This window comes from Pseudophryne corroboree, chromosome 4 (assembly GCF_028390025.1).
Source record: "Pseudophryne corroboree isolate aPseCor3 chromosome 4, aPseCor3.hap2, whole genome shotgun sequence".
NCBI classification, from domain to species: Eukaryota; Metazoa; Chordata; class Amphibia; order Anura; family Myobatrachidae; genus Pseudophryne; species Pseudophryne corroboree.
In genome coordinates, this window is record NC_086447.1 from 901182632 (window position 1) to 901208010 (window position 25379).

Sequence of the window (25379 nt, forward strand, 5' to 3'; positions counted from 1 at the left end):
CAAGGGAAGATATCACGTAGGACGATGAGTCATATCTGACAATAAGTTTGACTGGGAATCCCCACCTGTACTGGATATCATTGTCCCGTAGAGCTGCTGTAATCGGGTGGAAGGATCGTCTCTTAGCCAAGGTGAATTGAGATAAATCTGGGTATATTTGTAGGCCTCACAGCATGTCGGATCCTTCCGCCTGTCTGGCGGCCTTGAGAATGTCCTCAACATGAAAGAAATGAACAGTCAGTAAGGTATCCCTCGGATAATTAGAAGCAAATCCTCCTCTTGGTTTTGGTAAACGGTGAATGCGGTAACAATTAGGTCTTGCATTGTAGCTTGCAGAAGAAGTTTCTTGAATAGATTATTTACATAATCCCTCAACTCCTCCGGCGAAACTCAGGGATGCCCCTGATCTTGCGGTTGTTTCTTCTAGATCTATCTTCGAGGTCTGCAAGTTTTCCACGCATTGAAGACACCTCAGATTGCAACTCAGAGTGAGAGGTGAGCAGGTCATTGTGTGACGTCACTAGTTCTTGCATCTTATCCTCCAAATGTTCTGTGCGGCCCACAATACCAACCAGGTGAGTCCTGAGTGACTGGATTGAGGATTCCAGCCCAGAAAGTATATCAGTGCGGAAGGCAGTAAACATTTTTAACATAGACTGGGTGGTAAGGGGGGCCTGCGGATCTAGATCCATCCCCAAATCAGTTGGAGTTGACGGGGCAGAAGATTTGGATGAAGCCAAGGGAGTCAGAGAGTTCGCTGAAGATGAGGCAGAGGATTTCGGTTTCGAATTGGAGGACTTAGGGAAATGCACAGGAACCGGTAGGCGGGGGGTTTTGCCCCCACGTCTTGTCAGCATGTTGAGAAATCTCTGGAATCCTATGTAATGAAGGGATCCGCTGAGTGGGAAGGAAGGAGTATCCGTATGACAGTCAGTGGCTCTGTATTACTGCATGAATAACTAAGTTATCAACCCATATGAGAAGATAGAGAGGGCCTTATTCCGTGAGATCCATCAGTAGAGCACTAAAAGCCGGCTATATCATTAACACACTGTGTAAGAAAATGATGAGCAACTGCAAGGTGCCAGGATCAAACTCCAAGGGTTCCGTGTGGTATTGGAGTCGTACTTGTAGGACCCTGGGACTGGGCCTGCCAAGTCCCCAGAGTATAGAGCAAAATTACCGGATATGGATCCAGGGTATGATCCCCCACACCAAGATACCCAGGCGGGGATGTCCAGTAGAGGAGATACAGAGAGCAGCTGCCTTTATGAAGTTATCGCAGAGCAGGAGTTATAATCGGATCTGTTTCCCATCCTCCATACACATAATGAAAAGTCTCATATCAAGTAAGAGCAGGATACTCACTGAACAAAGGGGTGCCAAGCAAGGGGTATCTGTAGCAACAGGAAGGGAGCACACCTTCCAGATCTTGTCCTGAGGTGGGACACCTTCACTGAACAGCAGGAGCTCAGCTGTACCAGTATCCAAGATGGCTGCTGCCTGTTGCTTATATCCCCTTCAGCCACGGCACCTGGACTCTGTCTCTCCCCTTGAAGTGACCCAGGTAGCGTAGGTGGAGAGCTGCTTGCCTGGAGGGTTTCCAAAGTCTGCCAGGGAGCGTAAGTAGGGCCTGAGGGTCAGCTGGGGGTGCTGCAGGGCATCCCCACCGATTCCGGAAGTACGGCCCGGATCCGCCTCCAGGTTCAGGCCCCGGCCTCTGGCAGGCCACAGCTAGTGGTGTCTGGGGCCGGAACTGAGATCGGGGAGGGAGGCACCAGGCTCCGGACGCTAGGGGATGGGGGAGGCAGGAGCTCCGTCCTCGCTTCCGTTGCCGGATGTGGCCGAAGATCTGGAGCACGGCGCCATCCACGTAGCCCGGCCGGGAGCAGCCCGCCACTTAAGGCCACGGCTTCGCCAGGAGAAGTAGGCCCCGACTCCCTGGATCCAAAAAACAATGCCCTCAACGGCAGTGAGAGCCCCAGCAGCGATATCAATGAGCTGGGTAAACTGTAGTGAAGGGGTGTAGATATATCAGGGTCACCACACAGGAGCTCAAGGATCTATGAACTGCAGCATAAGCCAGTCAGGCCACGCCCCCAGGATGTAGTTACATTGCCGGCAGTCGGGATCCCGGCGGTCAGGATACTGATGCCAGAATCTCGACCACTGACAATGCCACCAGCCGGAATCCTGGCTAACGGGCTATTCCCCGTTTGTTATGCTCGCCCCTCCTGCCAGCATTCCAGCGGCCGGGATCCCGGCATCGGTATGCAGACCGCCGCAGGGGCAAACGCAGGATTTGTGAGGGGGGGTTTCCACGCACGTGTGTGTGTGTGTATATATAATGTTGGAAATAAGGTGGCACTCATCAGCAGGCTTGTTATCTTTATAAAACGTTGTCCTTTATTGCGGTCCGCAAAATAACAAGCCTGCTGAGTGCCGCCTTATCTCCAACATTGTGTTTGGCAACGCATGCTATAGGAAGGCACCGCAGCAAGTAAATAAGGTATCCCAACAAGTGCCGGGCTATTTTTATATATATATATATATATATATATATATATATATATATATATATATTGTGACAAGAACACTGGGATAGTGTTTGAGGGCAGGTATATTTGTCCCAGGTTCTTGTCTTACATGTTTTAGAAAATGTTAACTTCTAGGAAAAATGCTTTTTGTTTTGTCTGAACCTTTTCAGTTTGCTGTAAAAGCTGGGTAAAGGCTCTGAGAGAGAGATAAGGCGAGTTCTAGACATTGGGCCCAGTTCGGGTCTTTGGCCTCACAGAGGGCTAATCAGGGTTTCAGCTGTGTAAGAGTGTTATAGTGCTTCTAACCTGATTAGTATGGGCAGACTGCCTGGGAAGGCTGCAGGATCTGTGTGTGAGAGACACGCTTTCTGATGCAAGTGAGCTATACAGTATGTACTGAAGGACTCTGTGTTTTGTTTAGTGACAGTTAGGAATATCTTATGTTTAGTTAGTGCCGGACAGGCAAGGTATTTTTATTTTAGGGTTTGTTTTATTTTCTGTTTCAATAAAACTGGCCGGGGTCAGTTGTACCAGAAACTGGACTTGTGTTGTTCCTCAGCTGCTGCGTGCGGCCATATTCCCCAGGAAAAGGCGCCTTGCACCCCTACAGTGTTACAACTTGGTGGAGAATGCGAGCACACCGTTCTGCGCATAAGTGAAAGCAGCAGCTTTGTGAGGCCTGCAGAAAACGGTGGTTTATGCAGATACAGCCCAGTGTGAAGTTACTGAGACTCACCCCTGAGGGTTTGATATATGTCCTGGGTGAAAGCAGCTACAAAGCCGCCTGAAAAATCTGTCGACATGGAGGATCTGCTTAAAGCCTTGCTGCAAGCTACAGCGGCTCAGCAGGAGGCCAACCGACAGCAGCAGGTGGCAATGGAGGAAAATAGGAGACAACAGCAGGCAGTTGTTGATGAACTTTACAGGCAACAGCGTCAGGATAGAGAGGCCTTAGCAGAAGTGGTGCAGAGACTTGCAGCTCGGGTTGGAGATGTGGCCGTCAGTGCTCCAACCAGCTCTAGTTCTATACGGGCCAGTCACTTCCTGCAGAAAATGACAGAGGCTGATGATGTGGAGGCCTATCTGACCACGTTTGAAAGGACTGCCGAGCGTGAGAACTGGCCGAAAGCACAGTGGGCCAGTCTGCTGGCACCTTTCCTGTCAGGTGAGCCCCAAAAAGCTTACTTTGATTTAAGCCCTGCTGAGGCTCGGGACTATGATAAACTAAAGACTGAGATCCTGACCCGCCTGGGAGTCACGCTGTCAGTACGAGCACAACGGGTGCACCGTTGGCTGTACGCCATGGAGAAGCCTCCGCGCTCCCAGATGCACGACCTTATTCAGCTAACAAAAAAATGGCTACAGCCAGAGACATTAACTGGTCCCCAGATGGTGGAAAGAGTCGTCATGGACCGCTACTTGAGATCTTTGCCCATGGTCCTGCGCAAGTGGGTGAGCCATGGAAACCCGGGTACTGCTGACCAATTAGTGGACATGGTAGAGAGGTATTTGGCAGCAGAGGAACTACTGATGACCACCCAGCAACCCATAGATCCTCGACAGCGCCCTTCAGTAAAGACTGGTAAGACTGTTCCGTGGGAAAACGTTGCTGGGCGGTTAAGAGAACGCAAGGCTGGAGAGACTGTAAACACTGGCCCTGGAGACAGGCCAATGGGGCTAGAACGGTCTATGCTGCCCAAACGGGTTGATAATCGTGTGGTTAAATGTTTTAGGTGTGGTATGCCAGGTCATGTTATTGCCAATTGCCCAGTCACGCAAGAACCCATGCAATGTGATGCTGCCTTTGAATGTCGCAGAATGTCTTTCTTTGCTAGGTTAGCCTGTACTGTGGTACCTTCACCTGAGCTGGAAAAACAAATGTGTGATGTGTTCTTAGAGGGTAACCGGGTAGAGGCCTTGCTAGATTCAGGAAGTTTAGTTACCCTCGTGAAAGCTGGGTTAGTGAACCCCTTAAAGGTCCAGCAAATACCTATTGGGGTAACTTGCATACATGGGGATACCCAACATTATGCCACTGCTGAGGTGAATATAGAAACTTGTTGTGGGTCAGCAATGGTTAAAGTGGGACTGGTCCCTACCTTGGTGCATGAGGCCATAATAGGGAGGGATTTTCCTCATTTTTGGAAACTGTGGGAATCACGGTTATCAACAGATGTGAGAAGTAAAAAGCCAGTTGATAATACCGGTGATTTTATGGATGTACGTGGGTCTTCGGAACTTTCTGGCCCTTTGCCTTTTGCTAGTTTGGCTGGGGAAGTGACAGATGGGGAGTCCAGTGAGGACCCTCTTGCCGGGAACAGAGACATAGTAGTTAGAACTGAAAGCGTGCCTGACCTGGAGGTAAAGAAGGATCTGTTTGCGTCTGAACAGTTAAAGGATCCTACCTTAATAAAGGCTAGAGAGAATGTTAAGATTGTTAATGGGGAACCTGTGGTACCAGGTGACAGGGTTACGTATCCCCACATGGCCATCTGTAATGAGCTCTTGTACCACATTGTCAAAAGGGGTGAGGATGTGGTGGAACAGCTGGTAGTTCCCCAGCCTTATCGGAGAACGGTACTAGATTTAGCTCATAGTCACGTTACCGCAGGACATTTAGGGGCAGAAAAAACCACTGAAAGAGTTTTACAAAGGTTCTTTTGGCCAGGGGTTTATAAAGAAGTGTCTGAATATTGTTCTTCCTGTCCTGAATGCCAGTATCATGCCCCTAGACCCCATTTCAGGAGCCCACTAGTTCCCATGCCTATTATAGAGGTCCCGTTTGACAGAATAGCCATGGATCTCGTGGGGCCCTTGTTAAAGTCTGCTCGGGGCCATCAGTATATCCTGGTAATTATGGACTATGCCACTCGATATCCTGAGGCTGTCCCTTTACGCACTATCACAACCAAGGCGATAGCTAGGGAGCTGGTGCAGGTATTTAGTAGAGTGGGAATACCAAAAGAAATTTTGACTGACCAAGGTACTCCATTTATGTCAAGGATCATGAAAGAGTTGTGCAAGTTATTTAAGGTCACTCACCTCAGGACGTCCATCTACCATCCCCAAACTGACGGGTTGGTGGAAAGGTTTAATAAAACATTAAAAAGTATGTTAAAAAAGGTTGTTGAGAGAGATGGGAAAAACTGGGATTGTTTGTTGCCCTACTTGTTAATGGCCATCAGAGAAGTTCCTCAGTCCTCTACGGGGTTTTCTCCATTTGATTTGTTGTATGGTAGACACCCCAGAGGGCTGTTGGATATTGCCAAAGAGACGTGGGAAGGACAGCCCACTCCTTATAGAAGCGTTATTGAGCATGTAACACAAATGCAGGATAGGATTGCAGCCGTGGTACCTGTTGTCAGAGAGCACATGGAACAGGCCCAAAGTGCTCAACAGAGGGTCTATAACCGGAGTGCCAAGATACGGGAATTTGCTCCTGGAGATAGAGTTCTTGTTTTGGTACCCACTGTGGAAAGCAAATTCCTAGCTAAATGGCAGGGTCCATTTGAGATTAGGGAAAAAGTGAATGAGGTTAATTACAAAGTATACCAGCCGGGAAAGAGAAAACCCGAACAGATCTACCATGTTAACTTAATCAAACCCTGGAAAGATAGGTTGTCTCTGTCAGCGGAGCCTTGCCCTTCGGTGTCTTCACCCCGGTTGCTTCCCGCAGTGAAGGTGTCAGAGACATTATCAGCTGATCAGAACAATCAGGTTAAAGAATTTCTCATCCAAAATAGGGAGGTATTTTCAGAGCTGCCTGGCCGAACGACCATAATAAAACATGACATTGTCACAGAACCAGGGGTCAGGGTTCATTTAAAGCCATATAGGATTCCTGAAGCTCAGCGAGAAGCTATTTCTAAGGAAGTTAAAACCATGTTAGAACTGGGAGTCATAGAGGAGTCTAACAGTGAGTGGTCCAGTCCCATAGTGCTCATCCCGAAGCCCGACGGTAGCATACGCTTCTGTAATGACTTTCGTAAGTTAAATGAGGTGTCCAAGTTTGACGCATACCCCATGCCCCGTGTGGATGAGCTTGTAGAAAGGCTGGGAACAGCCAGGTTTCTCACCACATTGGACCTGACCAAAGGTTACTGGCAAATACCTTTATCTGATAGCGCCAAAGAAAAAACAGCCTTTTCGGTTCCGGAGGGGCTGTACCAGTATAAGATGTTACCCTTTGGGTTGCATGGGGCTCCAGCAACCTTTCAACGGGCGATGGATAAAATTTTGAGGCCCCATAGAAAATATGCAGCTGCCTATTTGGATGATGTGGTAATTCACAGTACAGACTGGGGGTCCCATTTGGTTAAAGTACAAGCAGTACTGGACTCAATCAGAGAGGCAGGGTTAACTGCTAACCCAAAGAAGTGCTGCCTCGCAATGGAGGAGGTCAAATACTTGGGCTTCACCATAGGCAGAGGTCTGATTAGGCCCCAATTGAATAAAGTTGATGCTATTCAAAACTGGCCTCGTCCAGTGAATAAAAAACAGGTAAGGGCTTTTTTGGGAATTACTGGGTACTATAGACGGTTTATTCCTAATTTTGCGACCACAGCGGTGCCGTTGTCAGACCTTACCAAAGGGAAGCAGTCAAATGTGGTGAAATGGAACCCTGATGCAGAAAAGGCGTTCCAAGCGTTAAAAGTGGCTTTGTGTTCACAACCGGTGTTGATAACACCAGATTTTTCAAAAGAATTTGTGGTACAGACAGATGCCTCAGAGGTAGGGATAGGTGCTGTGCTGTCCCAAACCAGAGATGGGGACGAACACCCTATCATTTATTTGAGTAGGAAACTCAATGAGCATGAAAAAAGGTATGCCATTGTGGAAAAGGAGGCTTTGGCCATTAAGTGGGCACTAGATACCTTGAGATATTACCTCTTGGGTAGACAATTCAGACTAGTGACAGACCATGCCCCTTTAAAATGGATGTATGTAAATAGAGGCAAGAATGCTCGTGTAACTAGATGGTTTCTAGCGTTGCAGGACTTTAAGTTTACTGTCGAACATAGACCGGGAACACAATTGGCCAACGCAGATGCATTGTCTCGCATCTTCTGTTTGGGGGCTACAAGTGTTCCGGCCCCTAGGTCGAAACAGGGGAGGGGGATATGTGACAAGAACACTGGGATAGTGTTTGAGGGCAGGTATATTTGTCCCAGGTTCTTGTCTTACATGTTTTAGAAAATGTTAACTTCTAGGAAAAATGCTTTTTGTTTTGTCTGAACCTTTTCAGTTTGCTGTAAAAGCTGGGTAAAGGCTCTGAGAGAGAGATAAGGCGAGTTCTAGACATTGGGCCCAGTTCGGGTCTTTGGCCTCACAGAGGGCTAATCAGGGTTTCAGCTGTGTAAGAGTGTTATAGTGCTTCTAACCTGATTAGTATGGGCAGACTGCCTGGGAAGGCTGCAGGATCTGTGTGTGAGAGACACGCTTTCTGATGCAAGTGAGCTATACAGTATGTACTGAAGGACTCTGTGTTTTGTTTAGTGACAGTTAGGAATATCTTATGTTTAGTTAGTGCCGGACAGGCAAGGTATTTTTATTTTGGGGTTTGTTTTATTTTCTGTTTCAATAAAACTGGCCGGGGTCAGTTGTACCAGAAACTGGACTTGTGTTGTTCCTCAGCTGCTGCGTGCGGCCATATTCCCCAGGAAAAGGCGCCTTGCACCCCTACAGTGTTACAACTTATATATATATATAAAATAGCCTGGCACTACATATACACACACACACAATATGAAACACACTCACAGAGTCAGACCAACAGTGCCCCCTCACACACCCACTCAGACTGTAGATTACACACACACAGACTGCCCCCTCACACACACACACTTTCACACTTACAATAGACTGCAGACAGACTAACACACACAGACTCACACTGTCCCATAGCCCCCACACTCATACTCCTACTGCAAAACACACACTGACTGCAGATTATCTCCTCCCACACCCAGGAAGGCACCTGTAGCAATGGAGGGGCTAGTATTACCTGCCGCCCTGGACATCATCCGGAGTCATACAGAAGCCCCTTCCATGCCACCGCTTCATACTTCTCTCCTGCGCATGATATACAGTAAGCTTTAGCGGGACCGGAAGCTGCCGCCGGGGAGACTCGGCCTGCTAACCTACACCTCCTCTTCTCCTCCGGGAGCTTGGCGGCTGGTGTTAATAGGCTGCATGTTGAGGAGAGGGGGGAGCCGCTCTTTCAGCGCCGCACTCCTCCGCTCTGACGGTCGCTCGGTGACTCGCGGCCGGCTCCTCACTCACCAGCCAGCCAAGCTCATGTGCCTGGCCAACTCCGGCTCCTCAATCATGTGCCTGGCCAACTCCGCCTGTCACAGAGGTGGGGGGGGAATCGGCGTGCTGCAGCAGTAGATAGGGTTATCAGGGGGGGTTTCTAGGTACTCAGAAACCCCCCCTGCGTGTACTAGTGCGCCGGGATCTCTGCCGCCGGCAACGCATACCACCACGTGGTTTAATGTAATATTATTGGGCAGAATAAGTTTTCCTGCTAGTGGTTTGTTTACAGTTTTTTATATTATGTGTCCAAGATGTTAGCCCATAAAATTATTAGAACTTTCTGTTTCATGTGGTATTTCTGTTGCTTCCAAATGGGTTCCATCTTAGCTTCCTGTCCTCGCCTTTTTCCCCCGCTAAAGCCTCCTTAACAAGCCTTCTCTATTGTCCTCTCCTGTAAGTTATGCTCAGTCTCACACCAGTGTGTTTCTTTTACATTTTAACACCATTTGTTTTGTTTTTTTGTAATTCAGCTTCATATCCATTGGTCAGATCTCAGCTAACTAGTGCATATCAGAAGGGAAGCCCCAGACTCCCGATCTGCTGACATGGGATTCTGTCATCCTGCACCTACTGTATGTGCTGTGCCTTATCCACAGTGTATGCACAGGACAGGAAAGAGTGTTCAGCAATTAATCTGGTATCGTAGCTGTGGTTTCATTTATTTTCTTGGTTTCATTTCTTTTCTAAGTCATTGCATTTATGGATCAGGTATTGCAATCATTTGTATTATATAAGCTTTGCCAGTTACAGCTTGGCAAGACAGTAACAGAACACATGTTATATTATTTATTATATGGTCCTCCCTGACAGAGCTATGAAAGGTCTGTATTAGTTATATCGTTCCCCAATATGTATCTGCTCAGTGCACGTGCCTTGCTGTTATGCTCCTGTGTATCTGTCTCATCCCTGCATAATGCCGCCCACACATTGCCCCTTTCTGCCAAATGGATTATACGCTGTTGGTTCCAAACTGGTGTCACATGTTGCTGAGGAAACTTGAGCTCTCCACCTGCTTAGATCAGACGCTGCAGTCATCTGCTAAGGTACGTCCAGATAGAGGTTTTTTTTATATTTAAACCTGTACGCTAAGGCACTCCTAAACCGCCACTCCACTCACTTGCATGTGATTACAGAAAATAATACATAAAAATTACTTGCAGGAGTACCCCTGCCCCCCCCCCTCTCCCCCCCCGAGACTGCCAGCTCACTGTGAGATGAAGCCACTACAGAGTCAAAACAGTCTCCTGCTCCCCGCCTGATAATGCTCACGTGGCTATATGGGAGATGTATTAAACGGATGTGGTATGGAAGATCTACACTGTCTAGATAGATAGCCAACAAAAAGGTCGACAGATACAAAAGGCCACATCTTGTGTATGTCATGTTCTGTGACCACCATCAGTGGAAACGTAGACGCTCACCACAGGTTACTATTTCTAATCATAGTCCACATGGATAGTAAATCAAGCAAATGTTGGGAAAACGTGAACACCCCCCCCCCCCCCTCCGCCCCACACACACAAAAAAAGTGTTGTCCATTTGTATGTCGACCTTTTTGACCCTGTCAACCTTAAGTACTGTTGACCTTTCACCTGTCAACTTCTTGTACCCGTCGACCTATTGACTGTCTAACTAGACAGTGTACATCTATCATCCGGATGCCATGTATCAAACCTTCGAGAGATATAATGTGAAAATGTTTCCCAACCAATCAGCTTCAGTCATTTTATAGGCTCTGCAAGATGAATGATAGCTGGAAGCTAATTGGTTGCTATGGGAAACATCTGCCCTCATGTGTGATAGCTCCTGTTGCTTATTGAAAGAAAGTCTTCCAAGATACTGGTTTTAAATATGAATAAATAACGTTTCCCTGCTGCAATTGGTGGCACTGTGTTATCTCCCACCCGCACTCAAAAGAAAAAAGAGAGGATGTCTCACTTCATGTTACATCCTAACATATTGTGTGGCACGGACCATCCCACCCAGTCAAATCCCTATTGCTTCCTAAATCTCCTGGGTAAACAGACTTTGGGCCTAATTCAACATGGATCGCTATTCAGAGAAATCGCAAATTGAGCGGGGTAATAGCGACAGAAAAAGCGTACAGATCGTAATGGCAATGTAACCGCTGTTTGATTAACACGAAGCCAGTGTTTCTGGGCGGAAACCTGCCATTTCTGGGTGTGTCAGAAAAAACGCAGGTGTGCCCAGGCTTTTTGGGGAGGGCCTTTGACGTCAGCGTAGACCACTTTCCAGCCCGTCTCTGTTGCAGCCTCACACCTACTTACATTTGCTTAGACGGCAAAAAATCTTTGATGTTCTGGAAACTGCGCATGCATCTGATATTGGATAGTGATCTGCTATGCATTTGCAAACTTGCATGGGGAATTTTTTTCTTCCTGTCTGGGCGCCTTTCTACTCGCAGGCAACTACAATTTCTCAGAATAACGATCCATGCTGAATTAGGCCCTTTGAGCGGTATCCAATTAGACTAATGGATTTGCTCCAGCGTAATGTTTTATCCCCAACAAGCCAGTACGAGCCACGGCTTATTGGCAGATTTTCTTTCACTTGCCTCAGGCAGGCGAAACAAAATCCCCGATACGTGCCGGCTTTTCGGGATTATGATCGCTAAAACACATAGGTTTTGCTGAACCTGTGTGTTTTCCAGCGAGAATGGATTTTTTACGGGCGACCTAATAGGATAGCCTGTAAAAAAAAATATTGGTGAGACATTGGGAACAATCGCGAAAAACGTTACCCGATGTTTCTTCGTTCCTAATTCGATATCCGCTAATCTGTAGAGGATAACAACATAACACAGCAAGGCTCACCCAAATGAATAATGTTTTCAGACAGAACAGCACCCTCATGTCACTGTCCACTGCTCTCACTCACTGGCTGCAGCAGCTGCAATGTGAGGAAACTCAGGAGTGTCCTAGCAGCTACACCACTACATCCTGGACACTGACAGCTGATCACAGGGTAAAATGTTTGTTTTGTACCTGTTCCCTATTCAGATAACCAAGAGAACAGAGAGACGAGACGGTGTGTCCGGCGCCAAGACAAGTCCATGGAGTGGTTTACAAGCAATGAGGAATAGGAATAGGAAATGCAATGTGTGGCCGTAAACGGCACATACAGTATATCTCTATATCTATCAGACAGAAGAAAATGTTAGTCCAATGAGTTGGTAGTTGTAAATAAACAATTTTTTTTTTAAATATATTTAGGTCACTGTACTCAACATTGTAAAAGCTGAAGGATGTACAAATCATTTATGGAGTCCTGGGCATCAGCTTTGGGCCTCTGCTTCTGTAGGTTTTGGTGCTGGTTTGAATTTTCTTAGCTGCACAAGAAAAGCTAAAAAATAAATAAAAATAAACCCTTTATGATGAATTTCAATCGTCCAAATCAAAATGTTAGTAATATGAAAATATAAACTTTTGTTCCATATATGGATAGTGGACACTTTTTTGCTTTCCTGTTCTCAATCACGATGTGATACATCTTACTGTATATGATTGTACATATGTCTCCTGTGTTCCTGCTTTTACCTCTATAAATGCTAATCGATCATACCCCAAATGCTTACAAAGTGAATGTTTTTTGTAAGTGTTTTTCATTTCAAACATTGCAATTCAGTATGCAACATTATTTCTGCACGTTTTTTAATTCTGGACACTTAAAAATATCATATAAAAAATATAACACTAACAGACATGTCCTATCCCTATAATTGAGGTCTAAATATAAGCGTTATAAGTGTAGCCATCTGGTGGTCTATGAGGTCCTTGCGCTCTGTGCATCTGTTCCTGTGTTTAGGGGAAACAGGTCATGTGTTTTTGTACAACAGTAGGTAATCCTGGCAGCTCCCACAATCATTTCATTGCTGCCATAAAGAGATACAGAATTCCTGGCATATACAGAGACTTACAATACTCACGTTGCAAAGGTTAAAGGGGTATATTCAATTGAAGTCGGATCCATTCCGACATTCATTTGTCGGAATGGATCCGACCTGGCCTATTCAATGGACATCTCAATTCGACTTTCACAAAAGTCGATTTGAGATGCGGGTGGAGGAGGGCGAGACGGGAGAACCACGGACAGACGGGGGAGAGCAGCGCTACAGCAGCAGCTATATAGCCACTGCTGTAGCGCTGCTCTCCTCCGTCTGTCCGCGGCTCTCCCCTGTCCCTCCTGTCTCACAGCTGCCGCTCCGTCTCCCCTGTCACAGCCACCGCTCCGTCCCCTCTGTCACAGCAGCCGCCGCTCCCCTTCCCTCCCTCTCTCACAGCCGCCGCTCACGGCAGCGTCAACCCGTCTCCAGCAAGCGAGGTCTCGCTTGCTGGAGCCGGGTGGACACTGCTGTGAGCGGCGGCTGTCCTCCAGCGCTGCGCACCCCGTCTCGGCTCACCCCATCTCTGGCGCTGCTGTCCCCATCTCATTTGACTTTTCTCTGACGTCCTAGTGGATGCTGGGACTTCCGTAAGGACCATGGGGAATAGCGGCTCCGCAGGAGACTGGGCACAAAAGTAAAAGCTTTAGACTAGCTGGTGTGCACTGGCTCCTCCCCCTATGACCCTCCTCCAAGCCTCAGTTAGATTTTTGTGCCCGAACGAGAAGGGTACATGCTAGGTGGCTCTCCTGAGCTGCTTAGAAGTAAAAGTTTAAATAGGTTTTTTATTTTCAGTGAGTCCTGCTGGCAACAGGCTCACTGCATCGTGGGACTAAGGGGAGAAGAAGCGAACTCACCTGCGTGCAGAGTGGATTGGGCTTCTTGGCTACTGGACATTAGCTCCAGAGGGACGATCACAGGTTCAGCCTGGATGGGTCCCGGAGCCGCGCCGCCGGCCCCCTTACAGAGCCAGAAGAGCGAAGAGGTCCGGAGAAATCGGCGGCAGAAGACGTTCCTGTCTTCAAATAAGGTAGCGCACAGCACTGCAGCTGTGCGCCATTGCTCTCAGCACACTTCACACTCCGGTCACTGAGGGTGCAGGGCGCTGGGGGGGAGCGCCCTGAGACGCAATAAAACACTGTAAAAACCTTATATGGCAAAAGAAATGCATCACATATAGCTCCTGGGCTATATGGATGCATTTAACCCCTGCCAGTTTTCCTGAAAAAAGCGGGAGAAAAGGCCGCCGTGAAGGGGGCGGAGCCTTTCTCCTCAGCACACAAGCGCCATTTTCTTTCACAGCTCCGCTGGAAGGACGGCTCCCTGACTCTCCCCTGCAGTCCTGCACTACAGAAACAGGGTAAAACAGAGAGGGGGGGCACTATTGGCAGCTAATATATAAATACAGCAGCTATAACAGGGAGTAACACTTATATAAGGTTATCCCTGTATATATATAGCGCTCTGGTGTGTGCTGGCAAACTCTCCCTCTGTCTCCCCAAAGGGCTAGTGGGGTCCTGTCCTCTATCAGAGCATTCCCTGTGTGTGTGCTGGGTGTCGGTACGATTGTGTCGACATGTATGAGGAGGAAAATGATGTGGAAGCAGAGCAATTGCCTGTGTTAGTGATGTCACCCCCTAGGGAGTCGACACCTGACTGGATGGTCGTATTTAAAGAATTACGTGACAATGTCAGCACTTTGCAAAAAACTGTTGACGACATGAGACAGCCGGCAAATCAGTTAGTGCCTGTTCAGGCGTCTCAGACACCGTCAGGGGCGCTAAAACGCCCGTTACCTCAGATGGTCGACACAGACCCAGACACGGATACTGAATCCAGTGTCGACGGTGAGGAGACAAACGTAATGTCCAGTAGGGCCACACGTTACATGATCACGGCAATGAAGGAGGCATTGAACATTTCTGACACTACAAGTACCACAAAAAAGGGTATTATGTGGGGTGTGAAAAAACTACCAGTAGTTTTTCCTGAATCAGAGGAATTAAATGAGGTGTGTGATAAAGCGTGGGTTTCCCCCGATAAAAAACTGCTGATTTCTAACAAATTATTGGCACTATACCCTTTCCCGCCAGAGGTTAGGGCACGTTGGGAAACACCCCCTAGGGTAGATAAGGCGCTCACACGCTTATCAAAACAAGTGGCGTTACCGTCTCCTGATACGGCCGCCCTCAAGGAACCAGCTGATAGAAGGCTGGAAAATATCCTAAAAGGTATATACACACATACTGGTGTTAAACTGCGACCAGCAATCACCTCAGCCTGGATGTGCAGTGCTGGAGTGGCTTGGTCGGATTCCCTGACTGAAAATATTGATACCCTGGATAGGGACAGTATTTTATTAACTATAGAGCATTTAAAGGATGCATTACTATATATGCGAGATGCACAGAGGGATATTTGCACCGTGGCATCAAGAGTGAGTGCGATGTCCATTTCTGCCAGAAGGGCGTTATGGACGCGACAGTGGTCAGGTGATGCAGATTCCAAACGACATATGGAAGTATTGCCGTATAAAGGGGAGGAGTTATTTGGGGTCGGTCTATCAGACCTGGTGGCCACGGCAACGGCTGGAAAGTCCACCTTTTTACCCCAGGTCACCTCTCAGCAGAAAAAGACACCGTCTTTTCAAACTCAGTCCTTTCGTTCCTAAAAGAACAAGCGGGCAAAAGGCCACTCATTTCTGCCCCGGGGCAGAGGAAGGGGAAAAAGACTGCACCAGGCAGCCTCTTCCCAGGAGCAGAAGCCCTCCCCCGCTTCTGCCAAGTCTTCAGCATGACGCTGGGGCTTTACAAGCGGACTCGGGCACGGTGGGGGCCCGTCTCAAAAATTTCAACGCGCAGTGGGCTCACTCGCAAGTGGACCCCTGGATCCTGCAGGTAGTATCACAGGGGTACAAATTGGAATTCGAGACGTCTCCCCCTCGCCGATTCCTGAAGTCTGCTCTTCCAACGTCTCCCTCCGACAGGGAGGCAGTATTGGAAGCTATTCACAAGCTGTATTCCCAGCAGGTGATAATCAAGGTACCCCTCCTACAACAGGGAAAGGGGTATTATTCCACGCTGTTTGTGGTACCGAAGCCGGACGGCTCGGTGAGACCAATTTTAAATCTAAAATCCTTGAACACTTACATAAAAAGGTTCAAATTCAAGATGGAATCACTCAGAGCAGTGATAGCGAACCTGGAAGAAGGGGACTATATGGTATCTCTGGACATCAAAGATGCTTATCTCCATGTCCCAATCTTCCCTTCTCACCAGGGGTACCTCAGGTTTGTGGTTCAAAACTGTCATTATCAGTTTCAGACGCTGCCGTTTGGATTGTCCACGGCACCCCGGGTCTTTACCAAGGTAATGGCCGAAATGATGATTCTTCTTCGAAGAAAAGGCGTCTTAATTATCCCTTACTTGGACGATCTCCTGATAAGGGCAAGATCCAGGAAACAGTTAGAGTTCGGAGTAGCACTGTCTCAGGTAGTGCTACGTCAGCACGGGTGGATTCTAAATATCCCAAAATCACAGCTGATTCCAACAACACGTCTACTGTTCCTGGGGATGATTCTGGACACAGTCCAGAAAAAGGTGTTTCTCCCGGAGGAGAAGGCCAGGGAGTTGTCCGAGCTAGTCAGGAACCTCCTAAAACCAGGCCAAGTGTCAGTGCATCAATGCACGAGAGTCCTGGGAAAAATGGTGGCTTCTTACGAAGCAATTCCATTCGGAAGATTCCATGCAAGAACTTTTCAGTGGGATCTGCTGGACAAATGGTCCGGATCGCATCTTCAGATGCATCAGCGGATAACCCTATCTCCAAGGACAAGGGTGTCTCTCCTGTGGTGGTTACAGAGTGCTCATCTTCTAGAGGGTCGCAGATTCGGCATTCAGGATTGGATGCTGGTGACCACGGATGCCAGTCTGAGAGGCTGGGGAGCAGTCACACAGGGAAGAAATTTCCAGGGCTTGTGGTCAAGCATGGAAAAGTCTCTTCACATAAATATTCTGGAACTAAGGGCCATTTACAATGCCCTAAGTCAAACCCAAAGGTGGACATGATGGCGTCCCGTCTCAACAAAAAACTGGACAGATATTGCGCCAGGTCAAGGGACCCTCAGGCAATAGTGGTGGACGCTCTGGTAACACCGTGGGTGTACCAGTCGGTGTATGTGTTCCCTCCTCTGCCTCTCATACCCAAAGTACTGAGAATCATAAGAAGGAGAGGAGTAAGAACTATACTCGTGGCTCCGGATTGGCCAAGAAGAACTTGGTACCCGGAACTGCAAGAGATGCTCACGGAGGACCCGTGGCCTCTACCTCTAAGAAAGGACCTGCTCCAGCAGGGACCTTGTCTGTTCCAAGACTTACCGCGGCTGCGTTTGACGGCATGGCGGTTGAACGCCGGATCCTGATGGAAAAAGGCATTCCAGATGAAGTCATCCCTACCCTGATCAAAGCCAGGAAGGATGTAACTGCGAAACATTATCACCGCATTTGGCGGAAATATGTTGCGTGGTGTGAGGCCAAGAAGGCCCCCACATAGGAATTTCAACTGGGTCGTTTCCTGCATTTCCTGCAAGCAGGACTGTCTATGGGCCTAAAATTAGGATCCATTAAGGTTCAGATTTCGGCCCTGTCGATCTTCTTCCAGAAAGAACTGGCTTCAGTGCCTGAAGTTCAGACGTTTGTCAAGGGGGTACTGCATATACAGCCTCCTTTTGTGCCACCAGTGGCACCTTGGGATCTCAATGTAGTTTTAGGGTTCCTAAAATCACATTGGTTTGAACCACTCACCACTGTGGAATTAAGATATCTCACATGGAAGGTGGTCATGCTGTTAGCTCTGGCGTCAGCCAGGCGTGTTTCAAATTGGCGGCTTTGTCATATAAAAGCCCTTACCTAATTTTTCATTCACACAGGGCAGAATTGAGGACTCGTCCTCAATTTCTCCCTAAGGTGGTTTCAGCGTTTCACATGAACCAGCCTATTGTGGTGCCTGCGGCTACTAGGGACTTGGAGGCTTCCAAGTTGTTGGACGTAGTCAGGGCCCTGAAAATATATGTTTCCAGGACGGCTGGAGTCAGAAAATCTGACTCGCTGTTTATCCTGTATGCACCCAACAAGCTGGGTGCTCCTGCTTCTAAGCAGACGATTGCTCGTTGGATTTGTAGTACAATTCAGCTTGCACATTCTGTGGCAGGACTGCCACAGCCAAAATCTGTTAAAGCCCATTCCACAAGGAAAGTGGGCTCATCTTGGGCGGCTGCCCGAGGGGTCTCGGCTTTACAACTTTGCCGAGCAACTACTTGGTCAGGGGCAAACACGTTTGCAAAATTTTACAAATTCGATACCCTGGCTGAGGAGGACCTGGAGTTCTCTCATTCGGTGCTGCAGAGTCATCCGCACTCTCCCGCCCGTTTGGGAGCTTTGGTATAATCCCCATGGTCCTTACGGAAGTCCCAGCATCCACTAGGACGTCAGAGAAAATAAGAATTTACTTACCGATAATTCTATTTCTCGTAGTCCGTAGTGGATGCTGGGCGCCCATCCCAAGTGCGGATTGTCTGCAATACTTGTATATAGTTATTGTTACAAAAAAATCGGGTTGTTTATTGTTGTGAGCCATCTTTTCAGAGGCTCCTACGTTTATCATACTGTTAACTGGGTTCAGATCACAGGTTGTACGGTGTGATTGGTGTGGCTGGTATGAGTCTTACCCGGGATTCAAAATCCTTCCTTATTATGTACGCTCGTCCGGGCACAGTATCCTAACTGAGGCTTGGAGGAGGGTCATAGGGGGAGGAGCCAGTGCACACCAGCTAGTCTAAAGCTTTTACTTTTGTGCCCAGTCTCCTGCGGAGCCGCTATTCCCCATGGTCCTTACGGAAGTCCCAGCATCCACTACGGACTACGAGAAATAGAATTATCGGTAAGTAAATTCTTATTTTTTTAAAGTCGAACTGAGATGGTCGAGCACGTGGATCGGCAGCTATTCCGCCAATCCACGTGCTTTTCGACAAGTCAAATTCATCGACTTGTCGAAAAATTTTGGGTTATATTGAATAGGTCGAATCATGATTCAACCTTAAAAAGTCGAAAACTGCCGTCTTTTCGACAGACGGCAGCTTTCGACTTCAAATGAATATACCCCTAATTGTGGTATTGTCAGTATTTCATGCTCTCTTGGGAAGCAACAGTGCTTGGTTGCTAAAACATTAGTAAAAAAAAAAACATTTTCGAACTGGAAGAAATACGGACACAGAACACATAATTTTGGTGCCGTGTACAAGCAGAGACGCCCACGTTCTGCTTCAAGAAATGCCTGCAAGTAGATACTTGGGGAGATTGTGGTGCAAGATGCTGATTGTGCCCATATAAAGTGTATATAGAAGTTGCCTGATGCATACCATAGAAAATATTGGCACTGCCACCTCCAAGAGCTTTGTAGTACTACATCTGCGGCCACACTTATATCAGTAACATACCCCACCAACATAAATAAATATCTAGCCCATGCCGCACAGGATTCAGTATGTTTTGTCGGCGCTTGGGTCCTCGATGGTCATAATCCCGATGCCGGGATCCCGAAGAGTGCAATGCTGACGGGTGAGTTGGGGCTATTCTCCCGTCCCCTATCCCTCCCTTCCCGCAGCCTAACCCGAACCTCCCCCATTAGTGCCTGACCCTAACCTCCCTGCTGCGGTGCCTAAACCTAACCACCACCCCCCCTCCCCGCAGCCTAAACCCAACCCTCCCTAGCAGCCTAACCCTTCCTGTAGCCTAACCCTCACCTTCCCATAGCCTAACCCTAAACCCCCTTCCCTCCCGCAGCCTAACCCTAAACTCACCGAGTGGCAGCTAAACTAACTCCACACCCGAACCTAACCCAGGTGCATATATTTTCATAGGTCGGAATGCCAGCGTCGGTCTCTTGACCTTTTCTGGACTCCGGCGCCAGCATTGTGGCGGTTGGCGGGATCCTGACAGCCGGCATATTAACCGCATCCCAACGCACATTTATATAATTTGACACTATTCTCATTTTCTCTGACGTCCTAAGTGGATGCTGGGACTCCGTAAGGACCATGGGGATTAGCGGCTCCGCAGGAGACTGGGCACAACTAAAGAAAGCTTTAGGACTACCTGGTGTGCACTGGCTCCTCCCACTAAGACCCTCCTCCAGACCTCAGTTAGATTCTTGTGCCCGGCTGAGCTGGATGCACACTAGGGGCTCTCCTGAGCTCCTAGAAAGAAAGTATATTTTAGGTTTTTTATTTTACAGTGAGATCTGCTGGCAACAGACTCACTGCAGCGAGGGACTAAGGGGAGAAGAAGCGAACCTACCTAACTGGTGGTAGCTTGGGCTTCTTAGGCTACTGGACACCATTAGCTCCAGAGGGATCGACCGCATGGAACCGGCCATTGATGTTCGGTCCCGGAGCCGCGGCGCCGGCCCCCTTACAGAGCCAGAAGCAAGAAGTGTTCCGGAAAATCGGCGGCAGAAGACTTCAGTCTTCACCAAGGTAGCGCACAGCACTGCAGCTGTGCGCCATTGCTCCTCATGCACACCTCACACTCCGGTCACTGATGGGTGCAGGGCGCTGGGGGGGGGCGCCCTGAGCAGCAATATAAACACCTTGCCTGGCAAAATCATCACAATATATAGCCCCAGAGGCTATATATGTGATAAATACCCCTGCCAGAATCCATAAAAAAGCGGGAGAAAAGTCCGCGAAAAAAGGGCGGAGCTATCTCCCTCAGCACACTGGCGCCATTTTCTCTTCACAGTGCAGCTGTAAGACAGCTCCCCAGGCTCTCCCCTGTAGTTTTCAGGCTCAAAGGGTTAAAAAGAGAGGGGGGCACTAAATTTAGGCGCAATATTGTTTATACAAGCAGCTATTGGGGGGAAAATCACTCAGTTATAGTGTTAATCCCTGCATTATATAGCGCTCTGGTGTGTGCTGGCATACTCTCTCTCTGTCTCCCCAAAGGACTTTGTGGGGTCCTGTCCTCAGTCAGAGCATTCCCTGTGTGTGTGCTGTGTGTCGGTACGGCTGTGTCGACATGTGGGATGAGGAAGGTTACGTGGAGGTGGAGCAGAGGCCGATAAATGGGATGTCGCCCCCAGAGTGGATGGATAGGTGGAAGGTATTAACCGACAATGTCAACTCCTTACATAGAAGGCTGGATGACGTAAAACAGCTGTGGGACAGCCGGCTTCTCAGCCCGCGCCTGCCCAGGCGTCTCAAAGGCCATCAGGGGCTCAAAAAAGCGCCCGTTACCTCAGATGGCAGACACAGATGTCGACACGGAGTCTGACTCCAGTGTCGACGAGGTTGAGACATATACACAATCCACTAGGAACATCCGTTACATGATCTCGGCAATGAAAAATGTGTTACGCATTTCTGACATGAACCCAAGTACCACATAAAAGGGGTTTTATTTTTGGGGAGAAAAAGCAGCCAGTGTTTTGTTCCCCCATCAGATGAATGAATGAAGTGTTTAAGTAGCGTGGGTTCCCCCGATAAGAAATGGTAATTTCTAAAAAGTTACTGATGGCGTAATTTCCCGCCAGAGGATAGGTCACGTTGGGAGATATCCCTTAGGGTGGATAAGGCGCTCACACGTTTGTCAAAAAAGGTGGCACTGCCGTCTTAGGATACGGCCACCTTGAAGGAGCCTGCTGATAAAAAGCAGGAGGCTATCCTGAAGTCTGTATATACACACTCAGGTTATATACTGAGACCTGCAATTGCCTCAGCATAAATAGTGCTGCTGCAGCGTGGTCTGATACCCAGTCAGATAATATTAATACTCTAAGACAGGGATAATAGTTTGCTAACATAGAGCATATTAAAGACGTCGTCTTAGATATAAAGGATGCACAGAGGGATATTTGCCGGCTGGCATCCAGAATTAATGCAATGTCCATTCTGCCAGGAGGGTATTAGAAACCCGGCAGCGGACAGGTGATGCTGCCTATAAAAGGCACATGGAGATTCTGCCTTATAAGGGTGAGGAATTGTTTGGGGATGGTCTCTGGGACCTCGTATCCACAGCAACAGCTGGGAAGAAAAATTTTTACCTCAGGTTTCCTCACAGCCTAAGAAAGCACTGTATTTTCAGGTACAGTCCTTTCGGCTTCAGAAAAGCAAGCGGGTCAAAGGCGCTTCCTTTCTGCACAGAGACAAGGGAAGAAGGAAAAAGCTGCACCAGCAGCCAGTTCCCAGGATCAAAAATCTTCCCCCGCTTCCTCTGAGTCCACCGCATGATGTTGGGACTCCACAGGTGGAGACAGGTGCGGTAGGGGCGCGTCTCGGGAACTTCAGGGACCAGTGGGCTTGACCACAGGTGGATCCCTAGGTTCTGCAAATAGTATCATAGGGATACAGGCTGGAGTTCGAGGCGACTCCCCCTCGCCGTTACCTCACATCAGCCTTGCCTGCTGCCCTCGGAGAAAGGTAGTACTGGCGGCAATTCACAAGCTGTACTTCCAGCAGGTGAAATCAAGGTACCCCTCCTTCAACAAGGCCGGGGTTACTATTCCAAAATGTTGTGGTACCGAAACCAGACGGTTCGGTGAGACCCATTCTAAAATTGAAAGCCTTGAACACTTATATACGAAGGTTCAAGTTCAAAATGGAATCGCTCAGGGCGATTATTGCAAGCCTGGAGAATTTCATGGTATCACTGGACATCAAGGATGCTTACCTGCATGTCCCTATTTACCCTCTTCACCAGGAGTACCTCAAAATTGTGGTACAGGATTGTCATTACCAATTCCAGACGTTGCCGTTGGTCTGTCCCCGGCACCGAGGTATTTACCAAGGTAATGGCCGAAATAATTATCCTGTACTTGGACGATCTCCTTATAAAGGCGAGGTCCAGGGAGCAGTTGTTCGGCGGAGTAGCACTATCTCGGGGAGTGCTACAACAGCACAGCTGGATTCTGAATATTCCAAAGTCGCAGCTGGTTCCTACGACGCGTCTACTGTTCCTGGGTATGGTTCTGGACACAGAACAGGATAAAAACGGTTTCTCCCGGAGGAGAAGTCTAAGGAGTTGTCGTCTCTAGACAGAGACCTCCTAATACGTATACAGGTGTCGGTGCATCAATGCACGCGAGCCCTGGGAAGGATGGTAGCTTCTTACGAAGAAATTCCATTCGCCAGGTCCCATGCAAGGATTTTCCAGTGGGATCTGTTGGACAAGTGGTCCGGGTCGCATCTTCAGATGCATCGGCGGATAGCCCTGTCTCCAAGGGCCAGGGTGTCGCTGTTGTGGTGGCTGCAGAGTGCTCATCTTCTAGGGGGCCGCAGATTCGGCATACAGGACTGGGTCCTGGTGACCACGGATGCCAGCCTTCAAGGCTGGGGGGCAGTCACACAGGGAAGAAACTCCCAAGGCTATGGAAAAGTCAGGAGACTTCCCTACACATAAATATTCTGGAACTAAGGGCCATTTACAATGCCCTAAGTCAGGCTAGACCCCTGCTTCAACACCGGCCGGTGCTGATCCAGTCAGACAACATCACGGCGGTCGCTCATGTAAACCGACAGGGCGGCACAAGAAGCAGGATGGCGATGGCAGAAGCCACAAGGATTCTCCGATGGGCGGAAAATCATGTGTTAGCACTGTCAGCAGTGTTCATTCCCGGAGTGGACAACTGAGAAGCAGACTTTCTCAGAAGACACGACCTCCACCCGGGAGAGTGGGGACTTCATCCAGAAGTTTTCCAAATGATTGTACACCGTTGGGAAAGGCCACAGGTGGACATGATGGCGTCCCGCCTCAACAAAAAGCTACAAAGATATTGCGCCAGGTCAAGGGACCCTCAGGCGATAGCTGTGGACGCTCTGGTAACACCATGGGTGTACCAGTCGGTGTATGTGTTCCCTTCTCTGCCTCTCTTACCCAGGGTAATGAGAATAATAAGAAGGAGAGGAGTAAGAACTATACTCATTGTTCCGGGTTGGCCAAGAAGAGCTTGGTAACCAGAACTCCAAGAAATGATCTCAGAGGACCCATGGTCTCTGCCGCTCAGACAGGACCTGCTGCAGCAGGGGGCCTGTCTGTTCCAAGATGTACCGCGGCTGCGTTTGACGGCATGGCGGTTGAACGCCGGATCCTGAAGGAAAAGGGCATTCCGGAGGAAGTTATCCCTACGCTATTTAAAGCTAGGAAAGAAGTGAACGCACACCATTATCACCGCATATGGTGGAAATATGTTGCGTGCTGTGAGGCCAGGAAGGCCCCAAAGGAGAAATTTCAGCTAGGTCGATTTCTGCACTTCCTACAGTCAGAGGTGACTATGGGCCTAAAATTGGGTTCCATGAAGGTCCAGATTTCGGCTCTATCGATTTTCTTCCAAAATAGAACTGGCTTCATTGCCTGAAGTTCGGACTTTTGTTAAGGGAGTGCTGCATAGTCAGCCCCCGTTTGTGCCTCAAGTGGCACCGTGATATCTCAACGTGGTGTTGGATTTCCTGAAGTCGCATTGGGTTGAGCCACTTAAATCCGTGGAGCTACAATACCTCACGTGGAAAGTGGTCATGCTGTGGGCCGTGGCGTCGGCCAGGCGTGTATCAGAATTGGCGGCTTTGTCATACAAAAGCCCTTATCTGTATTTTATATGGATAAGGCGGAATTGAGGACTCGTTCCCAATTCCTTCCTAAGGTGGTATCAGTTTTTCATGTGAACCAACCTATTGTGGTGCCTGCGGCTACTTGGGACTTTGAGGATTCCAAGTTACTGGACGTAGTCAGGGCCCTGAAAAGTATATGTTTCCAGGACGGCTGGAGTCAGGAAAACTGACTCGCTATTTATCCTGTCTGCACCCAACAAGCTGGGTGCTCCTGCTTCTAAGCAGACTATTGCTCGCTGGATCTGTAGCACGATTCAACTTGCACATGCTGCGGCTGGACTGCCGCACCCTAAATCTGTAAAAGCCCATTCCACGAGGAAAGTGGGCTCTTCTTGGGCGGCTGCCCGAGGGGTCTCGGCTTTACAACTTTGCCGAGCTGTTACTTGGTCGGGTTCAAACATTTTTGCAACAGTCTACAAGTTTGATACCCTGGCTGAGGAGGACCTAGAGTTTGCTCATTCGGTGCTGCAGAGTCATCCGCACTCTCCCGCCCGTTTGGGAGCTTTGGTATAATCCCCATGGTCCTTACGGAGTCCCAGCATCCACTTAGGACGTCAGAGAAAATAAGATTTTACTCACCGGTAAATCTATTTCTCGTAGTCCGTAGTGGATGCTGGGCGCCCATCCCAAGTGCGGATTGTCTGCAATACTTGTTTATAGTTATTGCCTAACTAAAGGGTTATTGTTGAGCCATCTGTTGAGAGGCTCAGTTATATTTCATACTGTTAACTGGGTATAGTATCACGAGTTATACGGTGTGATTGGTGTGGCTGGTATGAGTCTTACCCGGGATTCAAAATCCTTCCTTATTGTGTCAGCTCTTCCGGGCACAGTATCCTAACTGAGGTGTGGAGGAGGGTCTTAGTGGGAGGAGCCAGTGCACACCAGGTAGTCCTAAAGCTTTCTTTAGTTGTGCCCAGTCTCCTGCGGAGCCGCTAATCCCCATGGTCCTTACGGAGTCCCAGCATCC

General features: G+C 48.5%; 2 protein-coding genes across 3 annotated transcripts in view; one reads left to right on the top strand and one right to left on the bottom strand.

Moving 5' to 3' along the window:
* Window positions 1-12433, top strand: part of SPDYA (speedy/RINGO cell cycle regulator family member A) — a 318074-nt gene extending 305641 nt beyond the window's left edge. The window contains exon 7 of the mRNA XM_063918911.1: window positions 11873-12433. Within this exon, the coding sequence (XP_063774981.1) occupies window positions 11873-11955 (83 nt within the window). The 3' untranslated portion in view covers window positions 11956-12433. The remainder of the gene's footprint in view (window positions 1-11872) is intronic.
* The window catches only part of TRMT61B (tRNA methyltransferase 61B), a 70253-nt gene continuing 56916 nt past the window's right edge, over window positions 12043-25379 (bottom strand). For both annotated transcript variants that reach the window (XM_063918908.1, XM_063918909.1), the window contains exon 7: window positions 12043-12215. In XM_063918908.1, the coding sequence (XP_063774978.1) occupies window positions 12148-12215 (68 nt within the window). In that variant the 3' untranslated portion in view covers window positions 12043-12147. The remainder of the gene's footprint in view (window positions 12216-25379) is intronic.